Source organism: Oncorhynchus keta, chromosome 27 (genome assembly GCF_023373465.1).
Source record: "Oncorhynchus keta strain PuntledgeMale-10-30-2019 chromosome 27, Oket_V2, whole genome shotgun sequence".
Lineage (NCBI taxonomy): Eukaryota > Metazoa > Chordata > Actinopteri > Salmoniformes > Salmonidae > Oncorhynchus > Oncorhynchus keta.
The window spans coordinates 3,746,149-3,763,316 of NC_068447.1; the positions used below are offsets into that span (position 1 = coordinate 3,746,149).

General features: G+C 47.9%; 1 protein-coding gene across 2 annotated transcripts in view; it reads right to left on the reverse strand.

The window, feature by feature from the left end:
• The window catches only part of LOC118377459 (FYVE, RhoGEF and PH domain-containing protein 1-like), a 139,960-nt gene that overhangs the window by 86,059 nt on the left and 36,733 nt on the right, over nucleotides 1–17,168 (reverse strand). Inside the window, exon 1 of one of the 2 annotated variants that reach the window (XM_052481289.1) lies at nucleotides 1,286–1,949. The exons of the other annotated variant lie outside the window; for it this stretch is intronic. Within the exon in view, the coding sequence (XP_052337249.1) occupies nucleotides 1,286–1,343 (58 nt within the window). The 5' untranslated portion in view covers nucleotides 1,344–1,949. Of the gene's footprint in view, nucleotides 1–1,285; nucleotides 1,950–17,168 lie in introns of those variants that run through there. 2 annotated transcript variants of the gene reach the window in all.

Below are 17,168 nucleotides of genomic sequence, written 5' to 3' on the forward strand. Positions count from 1 at the left end.
CAAGACGTCGCCGATAAGACGGCCAAGACGTCGCCGATAAGACAGCAAGACGTCGCCGATAAGACAGCCAAGACATCGGGCCGATAAGACAGCCAAGACGTCGGCCGATAAGACAACCAAGACGTCACCAATAAGACAGCCAAGACGTCGCCGATAAGACAGCCAAGACGTCGCCGATAAGACAGCCAAGACGTCGGCCGATAAGACAGCCAAGACGTCGCCGATAAGACAGCCAAGACGTCACCGATAAGACAGCCAAGACGTCGGCCGATAAGACAGCGAAGACGTCACCGATAAGACAGCCAAGACGTCGGCCGATAAGACAGTGAAGACGTCGCCGATAAGACAGCCAAGACGTCGCCGATACGACAGCCAAGACGTCGGCCAATAAGACAGATTTACACAAGACAAGGGAAGGTGTTGTGGGTGATGATTGGTTAGTAGATTAAGCCAATGAGTAATGATTCTCCCAGCACTCTGTATTGACTAACGAAGGCCAAGTTCAATGCGTTGGTCCACCAGACCTTCCACACATTTGGGAACGATATTGGTCGTTGCTGTTCGAGATCCTTGGGACCCTAATTGAAGTTGAAATGTAAAATGGTGAAGGTTAGGATTAAGGACTTTTCAAGGTTCCCGGATAGCACTACCCAAACGTTTGAAGCTCGCTCTGGTCCCCCTCCATGATGTTGCACCAATGAAGTAATGTGATTTTGATCATGTGCTTTCTCTGCAAGGGCTCAGTAACAATAGTTTTGATTTTCTCTTGACAGGATTAAGCTGTCCCAATTAAATGATGTCCCACTCTATTCGAATTCACCCTTTGGGTAGCCTCTGAAATCAAACTCGCAACTCTGGCAATGCAAGACGCCATGCCATGCCATGCCATCAAACTAAGCCATATAGGACTACCAGTTGTTCACGCAGAGTGTCATTCCTTCGTTGGATAATTTTAGCCAAAATTAGACTATACCCACTTCTCCACGCACCCCTACACCACCGACTATGCTCCATAAATCATTGACACCGTTTCCACTTCTGCTGCATACATCACATCACCTACAGCAACATGGGTGCACGGTATGCTCCCTCCTCCTTCTCATCTGGTTGACTCCTCGACGCATTACTACACGTAGCCAAGCACACATCCACTGCGGACAAATGGCTATATTGATCAGTATATTAACTGCGCTATTTATATGGGGGGGAAGGGGGGGCCGACGATGCTAGAATGCACAACAAAAACACAGGATGATGGCAAATAAATCAATCTATATAGACTTACCCCGGAGCACGCTGGTTTTATCCATGTACATCGCGCAGCAAAACACAAATCCAGTCATTAAAAAAACCCGAACGGGAGACAGAATCTCCCAATCGCAACGGAATAAGAACCTAGGCGATGGGACCGAGCCACAGTTAAGGCTATGTTCCTATTTCTAAAGCAATCCCCGGGTGTTCTGTCTGCCACCGAAGAACAGACAGCGAGACTACATTAAAAAAAAAATATATATATATATATATATAGGTTAAAATATGTAGGTTAAATGGCTGCGAACGGGGAAAGGCAGTCGGGATGGCCCTCCCTGGGCGTCAGAGCACCGGGCGTAATGACAGCATCGGTTCAGCAGCAGCGGCGGCAGCATCCTCTGCTCACTGGGTCAAGCGCAGGGCTGATATTAGCAGCATCCAAGCAGCAAATTATTTTTCCTCTTGCAGCACAACGATATCCTTTAAACGATAGTCGTACAAATGTGGTGCATGATACACGATTAAGAATCCGTCAATCAATGTAGACAATTGTATCCGTCAAAGGATTTTAAAATAAATAAATATTGTGTTGCTTTGCGGCCCACCACCCCTCTCTGTCCTCTCCGCTGCTGTCCTAGTAACACAGCGCCAGAGTGCAGCATCATATTGCCATTGGAATCACATGCATTATGACCCCAGCCAGCCGAGCCTCCCTCCCCCTTCTCCCTCTACTCTCTCACACTCCTCCCGTCTCTCCATCCATCTACCTCACTCCGACATCATCTCTCTCGCTCTCTCTCTCTCTCGTTTTTCAGTTTCCTTGACAACAAATTAGAGGTAGAGTATATTTGATTGGTTCTATATCAGAAAGGAAGGCACAGTGATGCCGGAACGTTGATAAAATCACATTTAAATTGCTGGGAGATTATACATGGCGTATGCGACTTTATTTCGGTAGTCTATATCAGAACACAACACTTGTAGACAGATATGCTACCGCATTGTCTAATGAAATATGGATCACGGCAGCTAGCTGGATATCAGCCGTGCTACAATGGATACATGATAATAGCTATAGCGCCTCGTTAACTGGCTGTGGCGTCATTGCCTTTATTGATGGCACAGACTCTTCTTATTTATTTGTTCAGATCCAGATGGGTTGTTTGGTTCAGACAGGATTAAGGACTTGGGTTGAAACACACAACACACACACACAAACACACAACACACATACAAACACACACACTAACACACAAACACACTACCACACAAACAAACTAACACAATAACATACACACACAAACACACACATACACACACTCACTAACACACACACTCACTAACATACTAACACATACACACACACACACTCACTAACACACACTCACTCACTAACATACTAACACATACACACACACTCACTAACACACACACACACACACACTCACTAACACACACTCACTCACTAACATACTAACACATACACACACACTCACTGACACACACTCACTAACACACACACACTCACTAACACAATAAGAGACAGAGAGAGAGAGAGAGAGAGAGAGAGAGAGAGAGAGAGAGAGAGAGAGAGAGAGAGAGAGAGAGAGAGAGAGAGGCAGAGAGAGAGAGAGAGAGAGAGAGAGGCAGAGAGAGAGAGAGAGAGAGAGAGAGAGAGAGAGAGAGAGAGAGAGGAGAGCAGAGAGAGAGAGAGAGAGAGAGAGAGAGAGAGAGAGAGAGAGGCAGAGAGAGAGAGAGAGAGAGAGAGAGAGAGAGAGGCAGAGAGAGAGAGAGAGAGAGAGAGAGGCAGAGAGAGAGAGAGAGAGAGAGAGAGAGAGAGAGAGAGAGGCAGAGAGAGAGAGAGAGAGAGAGAGAGAGAGAGAGAGAGAGAGAGAGAGAGAGAGAGAGAGAGAGAGAGAGAGAGACGCATGTGTGGGTCATAGATAGTGGGATTTATAAACCTCCACCCCTCCCTCTCCCTCTCCCTCCACCTCCACCCCTCCCTCTCCCTCTCCCTTCACCTCCACCACTCCCTCCACCTCCACCCCTCCCTCTCCCTCTCCCTTCACCTCCACCACTCCCTCCACCTCCACCACTCCCTCTCCCTCTCCCTCCACCTCCACCCCTCCCTCTCCCTCTCCTTGGCCCGTGTCAGGTCACCCTGCTGGGGGTGCTGAATGAGCAGCTCAGCCCTCCAGCCCTGGCTCTCTCTGACACCACTAAATGGAGAGATTTACCCTCTTGATTTCCCCAGAGAGAGTGCCATCTGCCCACACGCCACTACACACACACACACACACACACACACACACACACACACACACACACACACACACACACACACACACACACACACACACACACACACACACACTAAGCATGACAATGGAACATGTGACACCCTGCTACGCGTTAATTGAGAGAAACACCTGACACGCAGTCTATTGTACTGTACCATCACCACCATCACCTTATCACTACCATCACCTTATCACCACCATCACCACCATCACCACCATCACCTTATCACCACCATCACCACCATCACCTTATCACCACCATCACCTTATCACCACCATCACCACCATCACCACCATCACCACCATCACCTTATCACCACCATCACCACCATCACCACCATCACCACCATCACCACCATCACCACCATCACCCTTATCACCACCATCACCACCATCACCACCATCACCACCATCACCACCATCACCTTATCACCACCATCACCTTATCACCACCATCACCACCATCACCACCATCACCACCATCACCACCATCACCACCATCACCTTATCACCACCATCACCTTATCACCACCATCACCTTATCACCACCATCATCCTATCACAACCATCACCACCATCACCACCATCACCTTATCACCACCATCACCCCATCACCACCATCACCTTATCACCACCATCACCTTATCACTACCATCACCACCATCACCTTATCACCACCATCACCACCATCACCTTATCACCACCATCACCACCATCACCACCATCACCTTATCACCACCATCACCTTATCACCACCATCACCTTATCACCACCATCACCTTATCACCACCATCACCACCATCACCTTATCACCACCATCACCTTATCACCACCATCACCTTATCACCATCATCACCTTATCACTACCATCACCACCATCACCTTATCACCACCATCACCTTATCACCACCATCACCTTATCACTACCATCACCACCATCACCTTATCACCACCATCACCTTATCACTACCATCACCACCATCACCTTATCACCACCATCACCACCATCACCCCATCACCTTATCACCACCATCACCACCATCACCTTATCACCACCATCACCACCATCACCTTATCACTACCATCACCACCATCACCTTATCACTACCATCACCACCATCACCACCATCACCTTATCACTACCATCACCACCATCACCTTATCACCACCATCACCCCATCACTACCATCACCCCATCACCACCATCACCTTATCACCACCATCACCACCACCACCTGGTCCTCCTAACACTAACCCTGGTCCTCCTAACACTAACCCTGATCCTATAACCCTGGTCCTCCGAACTCTAACCTTGGTCCTGCTAACTCTAACCCTGGTCCTCCTAACACTAACCCTGGCCATCCTAATACTAAACCTGGTATTTTTAACACTAACCTTGGTCCTATAACCCTGGCCCTATAACCCTGGCCCTATAACCCTGGTCCTATAACCCTGGTTCTATAACCCTGGTCCTCCTAACACTAACCCTGGTCCTCCTAACACTAACCCTGGTCCTCCTAACACTAACCCTGGTCCTATAACCCTGGTCCTCCTAACACTAACCCTGGTCCTCCTAACACTAACCCTGGTCCTATAACCCTGGTCCTATAACCCTGGTCCTCCTAACACTAACCCTGGTCCTCCTAACACTAACCCTGGTCCTATAACCCTGGTCCTATAACCCTGGTCCTCCTAAAACTAACCCTGGTCCTATAACCCTGGTCCTCCTAACACTAACCCTGGTCCTATAACCCTGGTCCTATAACCCTGGTCCTCCTAACACTAACCCTGGTCCTATAACCCTGGTCCTCCTAACACTAACCCTGGTCCTATAACCCTGGTCCTCCTAACACTAACCCTGGTCCTATAACCCTGGTCCTCCTAACACTAACCCTGGTCCTATAGCCCTGGTCCTCCTAACACTAACCCTGGTCCTATAACCCTGGTCCTAGAACCCTGGTCCTATAACCCTGGTCCTCCTAACACTAACCCTGGTCCTATAACCCTGGTCCTATAACCCTGGTCCTATAACCCTGGTCCTCCTAACACTAACCCTGGTCCTCCTAACACTAACCCTGGTCCTATAACCCTGGTCCTATAACCCTGGTCCTCCTAAAACTAACCCTGGTCCTATAACCCTGGTCCTCCTAACACTAACCCTGGTCCTATAACCCTGGTCCTATAACCCTGGTCCTCCTAAAACTAACCCTGGTCCTATAACCCTGGTCCTCCTAACACTAACCCTGGTCCTATAACCCTGGTCCTCCTAACACTAACCCTGGTCCTATAACCCTGGTCCTCCTAACACTAAGCCTGGTCCTATAACCCTGGTCCTCCTAACACTAACCCTGATCCTATAACCCCGGTCCTCCTAACACTAACCCTGGTCCTATAACCCTGGCCCTCCTAACACTAACCCTGGTCCTATAACCCTGGTCCTCCTAACACTAACCCTGGTCCTATAACCCTGGTCCTATAACCCTGGTCCTATAACACTAACCCTGGTCCTCCTAACACTAAGCCTGGTTCTATAACCCTGGCCCTAGAACCCTGGTCCTATAACCCTGGTCCTATAACCCTGGTCCTCCTAACACTAACCCTGGTCCTATAACCCTGGTCCTACAACCCTGGTCCTATAACCCTGGTCCTCCTAACACTAACCCTGGTCCTATAACCCTGGTCCTATAACCCTGGTCCTATAACCCTGGGCCTCCTAACACTAACCCTGGTCCTCCTAACACTAATTTGTAATTTAACGGACTCTCTTATCCAGAGCCATTACAGTAGTGAGTCATTTAGCAGACTCTCTTATCCAGAGTCACTGCAGTAGTGAGTCATTTAACTGACTCTCTTATCCAGAGTCACTACAGCAGTGAGTCATTTAACAGACTCTCTTATCCAGAGTCACTACAGCAGTGCGTCATTTAACAGACTCTCTTATCCAGAGTCACTACAGTAGTGAGTCATTTAGCAGACTCTCTGATCCAGAGTCACTACAGTAGTGAGTCATTTAACAGACTCTCTGATCCAGAGTCACTACAGCAGTGAGTCATTTAGCAGACTCTCTTATCCAGAGTCACTACAGTAGTGAGTCATTTAGCAGACTCTCTGATCCAGAGCCACTACAGTAGTGAGTCATTTAGCAGACTCTCTTATCCAGAGTGACTACATACACAGGAGTAACTAGGGTTAAGTGCCTTACTCAAGGGCACATAAAGATATTTTTCACGTAGTCGGCTCGGGTATTCGAACCAGCTAACTTTCGGTTACTGGCCCAAAGCTTTTAACTGCTAGACTACCTACCTCTGTCTCAAAAATATAGAACACACCAAGAGTCTGCCTGCTGAAAGGTACTGATCACAGTGGAAGGCTGTTCCTTCTGCTGATAGGTACTGGTCACAGTGGAAGGCTGTTCCTTCTGCCGATAGGTACTGATCACAGTGGAAGGCTGTTCCTTCTGCCGATAGGTACTGATCACAGTGGAAGGCTGTTCCTTCTCTTGACTGCCGATAGGTACTGATCACAGTGGAAGGCTGTTCCTTCTCTTGACTGCCGATAGGTACTGATCACAGTGGAAGGCTGTTCCTTCTCTTGACTGCCGATAGGTACTGATCACAGTGGAAGGCTGTTCCTTCTCTTGACTGCCGATAGGTACTGATCACAGTGGAAGGCTGTTCCTTCTCTTGACTGCCGATAGGTACTGATCACAGTGGAAGGCTGTTCCTTCTCTTGACTGCCGATAGGTACTGATCACAGTGGAAGGCTGTTCCTTCTCTTGACTGCAGATAGGTACTGATCACAGTGGAAGGCTGTTCCTTCTCTTGACTGACGATAGGTACTGATCACAGTGGAAGGCTGTTCCTTCTGCCGATAGGTACTGATCACAGTGGAAGGCTGTTCCTTCTGCTGATAGGTACTGATCACAGTGGAAGGCTGTTCCTTCTCTTGACTGCTGATAGGTACTGATCACAGTGGAAGGCTGTTCCTTCTCTTGACTGCTGATAGGTACTGATCACAGTGGAAGGCTGTTCCTTCTGCCGATAGGTACTGGTCACAGTGGAAGGCTGTTCCTTCTGCCGATAGGTACTGGTCACAGTGGAAGGCTGTTCCTTCTGCCGATAGGTACTGGTCACAGTGGAAGGCTGTTCCTTCTGCCGATAGGTACTGGTCACAGTGGAAGGCTGTTCCTTCTGCTGATAGGTACTGATCACAGTGGAAGGCTGTTCCTTCTCTTGACTGCCGATAGGTACTGATCACAGTGGAAGGCTGTTCCTTCTCTTGACTGCCGATAGGTACTGATCACAGTGGAAGGCTGTTCCTTCTCTTGACTGCCGATAGGTACTGATCACAGTGGAAGGTTGTTCCTTCTGCCGATAGGTACTGATCACAGTGGAAGGCTGTTCCTTCTCTTGACTGCTGATAGGTACTGATCACAGTGGAAGGTTGTTCCTTCTGCCGATAGGTACTGATCACAGTGGAAGGCTGTTCCTTCTCTTGACTGCTGATAGGTACTGATCACAGTGGAAGGTTGTTCCTTCTGCCGATAGGTACTGATCACAGTGGAAGGCTGTTCCTTCTCTTGACTGCCGATAGGTACTGATCACAGTGGAAGGTTGTTCCTTCTGCCGATAGGTACTGATCACAGTGGAAGGCTGTTCCTTCTCTTGACTGCCGATAGGTACTGATCACAGTGGAAGGTTGTTCCTTCTGCCGATAGGTACTGATCACAGTGGAAGGCTGTTCCTTCTCTTGACTGCTGATAGGTACTGATCACAGTGGAAGGCTGTTCCTTCTCTTGACTGCTGATAGGTACTGATCACAGTGGAAGGCTGTTCCTTCTGCTGATAGGTACTGATCACAGTGGAAGGCTGTTCCTTCTGCTGATAGGTACTGATCACAGTGGAAGGTTGTTCCTTCTGCCGATAGGTACTGATCACAGTGGAAGGCTGTTCCTTCTGCTGATAGATACTGATCACAGTGGAAGGCTGTTCCTTCTGCTGATAGGTACTGATCACAGTGGAAGGCTGTTCCTTCTGCTGATAGATACTGATCACAGTGGAAGGCTGTTCCTTCTGCTGATAGGTACTGCTCACAGTGGAAGGCTGTTCCTTCTGCTGATAGATACTGATCACAGTGGAAGGTTGTTCCTTCTGCCGATAGGTACTGATCACAGTGGAAGGCTGTTCCTTCTGCTGATAGGTACTGATCACAGTGGAAGGCTGTTCCTTCTGCTGATAGATACTGATCACAGTGGAAGGTTGTTCCTTCTGCCGATAGGTACTGATCACAGTGGAAGGCTGTTCCTTCTGCTGATAGGTACTGATCACAGTGGAAGGTTGTTCCTTCTCTTGACTGCTGATAGGTACTGATCACAGTGGAAGGCTGTTCCTTCTGCTGATAGGTACTGATCACAGTGGAAGGCTGTTCCTTCTGCTGATAGATACTGATCACAGTGGAAGGCTGTTCCTTCTGCCGATAGGTACTGGTCACAATGGAAGGCTGTTCCTTCTGCCGATAGGTACTGATCACAGTGGAAGGCTGTTCCTTCTGCTGATAGATACTGATCACAGTGGAAGGCTGTTCCTTCTCTTGACTGCCGATAGGTACTGGTCACAGTGGAAGGTTGTTCCTTCTGCTGATAGGTACTGATCACAGTGGAAGGCTGTTCCTTCTCTTGACTGCCGATAGGTACTGGTCACAGTGGAAGGCTGTTCCTTCTCTTGACTGCCGATAGGTACTGATCACAGTGGAAGGCTGTTCCTTCTCTTGACTGCCGATAGGTACTGATCACAGTGGAAGGCTGTTCCTTCTCTTGACTGCCGATAGGTACTGATCACAGTGGAAGGCTGTTCCTTCTCTTGACTGCCGATAGGTACTGGTCACAGTGGAAGGCTGTTCTTTCTCTTGACTGCCGATAGGTACTGATCACAGTGGACGGCTGTTCCTTCTCTTGACTGCCGATAGGTACTGATCACAGTGGAAGGCTGTTCCTTCTCTTGACTGCCGATAGGTACTGATCACAGTGGAAGGTTGTTCCTTCTGCTGATAGGTACTGATCACAGTGGAAGGCTGTTCCTTCTGCCGATAGGTACTGGTCACAGTGGAAGGCTGTTCCTTCTCTTGACTGCCGATAGGTACTGATCACAGTGGAAGGTTGTTCCTTCTGCTGATAGGTACTGATCACAGTGGAAGGCTGTTCCTTCTCTTGACTGCCGATAGGTACTGATCACAGTGGAAGGTTGTTCCTTCTGCTGATAGGTACTGGTCACAGTGGAAGGCTGTTCCTTCTCTTGACTGCCGATAGGTACTGATCACAGTGGAAGGTTGTTCCTTCTGCTGATAGGTACTGATCACAGTGGAAGGCTGTTCCTTCTCTTGACTGCTGATAGGTACTGATCACAGTGGAAGGCTGTTCCTTCTGCTGATAGGTACTGGTCACAGTGGAAGGTTGTTCCTTCTGCTGATAGGTACTGATCACAGTGGAAGGCTGTTCCTTCTGCCGATAGGTACTGGTCACAGTGGAAGGTTGTTCCTTCTGCTGATAGATACTGATCACAGTGGAAGGCTGTTCCTTCTCTTGACTGCCGATAGGTACTGATCACAGTGGAAGGTTGTTCCTTCTGCTGATAGATACTGATCACAGTGGAAGGCTGTTCCTTCTGCTGATAGATACTGATCACAGTGGAAGGCTGTTCCTTCTCTTGACTGCCGATAGGTACTGATCACAGTGGAAGGTTGTTCCTTCTGCTGATAGATACTGATCACAGTGGAAGGCTGTTCCTTCTGCTGATAGGTACTGATCACAGTGGAAGGCTGTTCCTTCTGCTGATAGGTACTGATCACAGTGGAAGGCTGTTCCTTCTGCCGATAGGTACTGATCACAGTGGAAGGCTGTTCCTTCTGCTGATAGGTACTGATCACAGTGGAAGGCTGTTCCTTCTGCCGATAGGTACTGATCACAGTGGAAGGCTGTTCCTTCTGCCGATAGGTACTGGTCACAGTGGAAGGCTGTTCCTTCTGCCGATAGGTACTGATCACAGTGGAAGGCTGTTCCTTCTGCCGATAGGTACTGGTCACAGTGGAAGGCTGTTCCTTCTCTTGACTGCTGATAGGTACTGATCACAGTGGAAGGCTGTTCCTTCTCTTGACTGCTGATAGGTACTGGTCACAGTGGAAGGCTGTTCCTTCTGCTGATAGGTACTGATCACAGTGGAAGGCTGTTTCTTCTCTTGACTGCCGATAGGTACTGATCACAGTGGAAGGCTGTTCCTTCTCTTGACTGCTGATAGGTACTGGTCACAGTGGAAGGCTGTTCCTTCTGCTGATAGGTACTGATCACAGTGGAAGGCTGTTCCTTCTGCCGATAGGTACTGGTCACAGTGGAAGGCTGTTCCTTCTCTTGACTGCCGATAGGTACTGATCACAGTGGAAGGCTGTTCCTTCTCTTGACTGCCGATAGGTACTGATCACAGTGGAAGGCTGTTCCTTCTGCTGATAGGTACTGATCACAGTGGAAGGCTGTTCCTTCTGCTGATAGGTACTGATCACAGTGGAAGGCTGTTCCTTCTGCTGATAGGTACTGGTCACAGTGGAAGGTTGTGCCTTCTGCTGATAGATACTGATCACAGTGGAAGGCTGTTCCTTCTCTTGACTGCCGATAGGTACTGATCACAGTGGAAGGCTGTTCCTTCTGCCGATAGGTACTGATCACAGTGGAAGGCTGTTCCTTCTGCTGATAGGTACTGATCACAGTGGAAGGCTGTTCCTTCTGCCGATAGGTACTGATCACAGTGGTAGGCTGTTCCTTCTGCCGATAGGTACTGGTCACAGTGGAAGGCTGTTCCTTCTGCTGATAGATACTGATCACAGTGGAAGGTTGTTCCTTCTGCTGATAGATACTGATCACAGTGGAAGGTTGTTCCTTCTGCCGATAGGTACTGATCACAGTGGAAGGCTGTTCCTTCTGCCGATAGGTACTGATCACAGTGGAAGGCTGTTCCTTCTGCTGATAGATACTGATCACAGTGGAAGGTTGTTCCTTCTGCCGATAGGTACTGATCACAGTGGAAGGCTGTTCCTTCTGCCGATAGGTACTGATCACAGTGGAAGGCTGTTCCTTCTGCTGATAGGTACTGATCACAGTGGAAGGCTGTTCCTTCTGCCGATAGGTACTGATCACAGTGGAAGGCTGTTCCTTCTGCCGATAGGTACTGGTCACAGTGGAAGGCTGTTCCTTCTGCTGATAGATACTGATCACAGTGGAAGGTTGTTCCTTCTGCCGATAGGTACTGATCACAGTGGAAGGCTGTTCCTTCTGCCGATAGGTACTGATCACAGTGGAAGGCTGTTCCTTCTGCTGATAGATACTGATCACAGTGGAAGGTTGTTCCTTCTGCCGATAGGTACTGATCACAGTGGAAGGCTGTTCCTTCTGCTGATAGGTACTGGTCACAGTGGAAGGCTGTTCCTTCTGCTGATAGGTACTGGTCACAGTGGAAGGCTGTTCCTTCTGCCGATAGGTACTGATCACAGTGGAAGGCTGTTCCTTCTGCTGATAGATACTGATCACAGTGGAAGGTTGTTCCTTCTGCCGATAGGTACTGATCACAGTGGAAGGCTGTTCCTTCTGCCGATAGGTACTGATCACAGTGGAAGGCTGTTCCTTCTGCCGATAGGTACTGATCACAGTGGAAGGCTGTTCCTTCTCTTGACTGCTGATAGGTACTGATCACAGTGGAAGGCTGTTCCTTCTCTTGACTGCTGATAGGTACTGATCACAGTGGAAGGCTGTTCCTTCTGCCGATAGGTACTGATCACAGTGGAAGGCTGTTCCTTCTGCCGATAGGTACTGGTCACAGTGGAAGGCTGTTCCTTCTGCTGATAGGTACTGATCACAGTGGAAGGCTTTTCCTTCTGCCGATAGGTACTGATCACAGTGGAAGGTTGTTCCTTCTGCTGATAGGTACTGATCACAGTGGAAGGTTGTTCCTTCTGCTGATAGGTACTGATCACAGTGGAAGGTTGTTCCTTCTGCCGATAGGTACTGATCACAGTGGAAGGCTGTTCCTTCTGCCGATAGGTACTGATCACAGTGGAAGGCTGTTCCTTCTGCTGATAGGTACTGATCACAGTGGAAGGCTGTTCCTTCTGCCGATAGGTACTGATCACAGTGGAAGGCTGTTCCTTCTCTTGACTGCTGATAGGTACTGATCACAGTGGACGGCTGTTCCTTCTCTTGACTGCTGATAGGTACTGATCACAGTGGAAGGCTGTTCCTTCTGCTGATAGGTACTGATCACAGTGGAAGGATGTTCCTTCTCTTGACTGCTGATAGGTACTGATCACAGTGGAAGGCTGTTCCTTCTCTTGACTGCTGATAGGTACTGATCACAGTGGAAGGCTGTTCCTTCTGCCGATAGGTACTGATCCTTCTTTCGGCAGAAGGAATAGCCTTCCACTGTGATCAGTACCTATCAGCAGAAGGAACAGCCTTCCACTGTGATCAGTACCTATCGGCAGAAGGAACAGCTGGCTGGCAATACACTGTACCGGCAGGATAGAACAGCGGCATCTGGTAAGACAAGGGGCGGCAGACTATGTATTTTTGTAAACAACAGCTGGTGCACAATATCTAAGGAAGTCTCGAGCTATTGCTCGCCTGAGGTAGAGTATCTCATGATAAGCTGTAGACCACACTACCTACCGAGAGAGTTTTCATCTGTATTTTTTGTAGCTGTTTACATACCACCACAGACTGATGGCTGGCACTAAGACCGCATTGAATGAGCTGTATTCCGCCATAAGCAAACAAGAAAACACTCACTCAGAGGCGGCACTGCTAGTAGCCGAGGACTTAAATGCAGGGAAACTTAAATCCGTGTTACCAAATTTCTATCAGCATGTTAAATGTTCAACCAGAGGAAAATAACTCTGGACCACCAATATTCCACACACAGAGACGCGTACAAAGTTCTCCCTCACCCTCCATTTGGCAAATCTGACCATAATTATATCCTCCTGATTCCTGCTTACAAGCCAAATTTAAAGCAGGAAGCACCAGTGACTCAGTCTATAAACAAGTGGTCAGATGAAGCAGGTGCTAAACTACAGGACTGTTTTGCAGCACAGACTGGAATATGTTCCGGGGTTCTTCCGATGGCATTGAGGAGTACACCACATCAGTCACTGGCTTTATCAATAAGTGCATCGATGACGTCGTCCCCACAGTGACCGTACGTACATATCAGTCCGAGTCTTTAATACCAACATGTTTCAAGCAGACCACCATAGTCCCTGTGCCCACGAACACTAAGGTAACCTGCCTAAATGACTACCGACCCGTAGCACTCATGTCTGTAGCCATGAAATGCTTTGAAAGGCTGGTCATGGCTCACATCAACACCATCATCCCAGAAACCCTAGACCCACTCCAATTTGCCTACCGCACCAACAGATCCACAGATTATACAATCTCCATTGCACTCCACACTGCCCTTTCCCACCTGGACAAGAGGAACACCTATGTGAGAATGCTGTTCATTGACTACATCTCAGCGTTCAACACCATGGTGACCTCAAAGCTCATCACTAAGCTCAGGATCCTGGGACTTAACACCTCCCTCTGCAACTGGATCCTTGACTTCCTGATGGGCCGCCCCCAGGTGGTAAGGGTAGGTAACAACACATCCACCACGCTGATCCTCAACACAGGATCCCCTCAGGGGTGCGTGCTCAGCCCCCTCCTGTACTCCCTGTTCACTCTGGCACGGCCAGCCACGACTCCAACACCATCATTAAGTCTGTTGACGACACAACAGTGGTGATGATAAAACAGTGGTAGGCCTGATCACTGATAATGACGAGACAGCCTATAGGAAGGAGGTCAGAGACCTGGTCGTGTGGTGCCAAGACAACAACCTCTCCCTCAACATGATCAAGACAAAGGAGATGATTGTGTACTACAGGACCGAGCACGCCCCCATTCTCATTGACGGGGCTGCAGTGGAGCAGGTTGAGAGCTTCAAGTACCTTGGTGTCCACATCACCAACAAACTAACATGGTCCAAGCACACCAAGACAGTTGTGAAGATGGCACAACAAAACCTATTCCCCCCCAGGAGACTCAAAAGATTTGGCATGGGTCCTCAAGTCCTCAAAAGGTTCTACAGCTGCACCATCGAGAGCATCCTGACTGGTTGCATCCCTGCCGGGTATGGCAACTGCTCAGTCTCCGACCGCGAACGGCCCAGTACTTCACTGGGCCCAAGCTTCCTGCCATTCAGGACCTCTATACCAGGCGGTGTCAGAGGAAGGCCCTAAAAATTGTCAAAGACTCCAGCCACCCTAGTCATAGACTGTTCTCTCTGCTACCGGGCGGGAAGCGGTACCGGAGCACCAAGTATAGGTCCAAGAGGCTTCTAAACAGCTTCTACCCCCAAGCCATAAGACCCCTGAACATCTAGTCAAATGGCCACCCAGACTATTTACATTGCATCGCCCCTCCCTCTCATCCCCCTCTTTACACCACTGCTACTCTCTGTTGTCCTCTATTTATAGTCACTTTAATAACTACCTACTTGTACATACTACCTCAAGTAACCGGTGCATCCACACGTTAACTCTGTACCGTAACACCCTGTATATAGTCTCCACATTGACTCTGTACCGGTACCCCCTGTATATAGCCTCCACATTGACTCTGTACCGTAATACCCTGTATATAGCCTCCACATTGACTCTGTACCGTAACACCCTGTATATAGCCTCCACATTGACTCTGTACCGTAACACCCTGTATATAGCCTCCACATTGACTCTGTACCGGTACCCCCTGTATATAGCCTCCACATTGACTCTGTACCGTAATACCCTGTATATAGCCTCCACATTGACTCTGTACCGGTACCCCCTGTATATAGCCTCCACATTGACTCTGTACCGGTACCCCCTGTATATAGCCTCCACATTGACTCTGTACCGTAATACCCTGTATATAGCCTCCACATTGACTCTGTACCGGTACCCCCTGTATATAGCCTCCACATTGACTCTGTACCGGTACCCCCTGTATATAGCCTCCACATTGACTCTGTACCGTAACACCCTGTATATAGCCTCCACATTGACTCTGTACCGGTACCCCCTGTATATAGCCTCCACATTGACTCTGTACCGTAACACCCTGTATATAGTCTCCACATTGACTCTGTACCGTAACACCCTGTATATAGTCTCCACATTGACTCTGTACCGTAATACCCTGTATATAGTCTCCACATTGACTCTGTACCGTAATACCCTGTATATAGCCTCCACATTGACTCTGTACCGTAACACCCTGTATATAGTGTCACTATTGTTATTTTCATTGCTGCTCTTTAATTACTTGTTACTTTTATCTCTTATTCTTATCTGTATTTGTTTTTAAACTGTTAGGGGCTCGTAAGTAAGCATTTGATCACAGTGGGAGACTGTTCCTTCTCTTGCTAGAACAAAAGCAATACATTCTGCGTGGAAGTGGCGGGAACCTGCTGTTTCTACTTGTAAAATCGCAATGCTTGTCAGTGGCCAACATCTTGACCTTGGGCCAATCAGAGACCATGAACCCCAAATGTGGAGGACTCAACAGGAGTGACAACAAAAAGGAATGAAGGGGGGGGGGGTTTATCTCCCTACATCTATGGACGAGACAGTCACACTTCATTTGAATTGTAGTCTATGGGATGGTAGCTAGCTAAGTACTTTTATACTTTTATCCCAAGATGCAAAGAAATACAACAACACATGACAAAACAACAAATAGTGTATTTTCCATTTTTAATAACTGCGTTTTTTTGGAATTCTATGCACACACTGAATATAGAGCCTTCAGAAAGTAATGACACCCCTTGATTTTTTACACATTTTTACAGCCTGTAAATGTATTACATTGAGATTATGTGTCACAGGCCTACACACAATACTCCATAACGTCAAAGTGGAATTATGTTTTTAAAGATATATATATATATATATATATTTTTTAATACATTAATAAAAAAAGTAAAAACTTCAGTCATTCTTGAGTCAGTAAGTATATATATAAATATTCAACGCTTTTGTTATGGCAAGCCTGATTAGGTTCAGGTTCACATTCAAAAATGTGCTTAACAAGTCACATAATATGTTGCATGAACTCACTGTGTGTAAATCTTTAAGAGTCTATTGACGCACAAGTGGGTCAAAATAACAAACATCATTTAAAAAATGACCATTAAAAACTATGTTTGTTTAGGTTAGAGATATCTATTTTGCATGGGCTGCTTTATCAATCAATCCACCTATGTCAGCCTTCCTGCGGTAAAAGGTGGTTGAGTTACAGCTGTGTTTGTCAGAAAAACGAGACATCACACGAAAACGTCTGTAGAGTCTGAACGGTTTGGCCTAGAAAATGGTTTGACCCATTCTATTGGCCTAGAAAACGGTTTGACCCATTCTATTGGCCTAGAAAACGGTTTGACCCATTCTATTGGCCGAGAAAACGGTTTGACCCATTCTATTGGCCTAGAAAACGGTTTGACCCATTCTATTGGCCTAGAAAACGGTTTGACCCATTCTATTGGCCTAGAAAACGGTTTG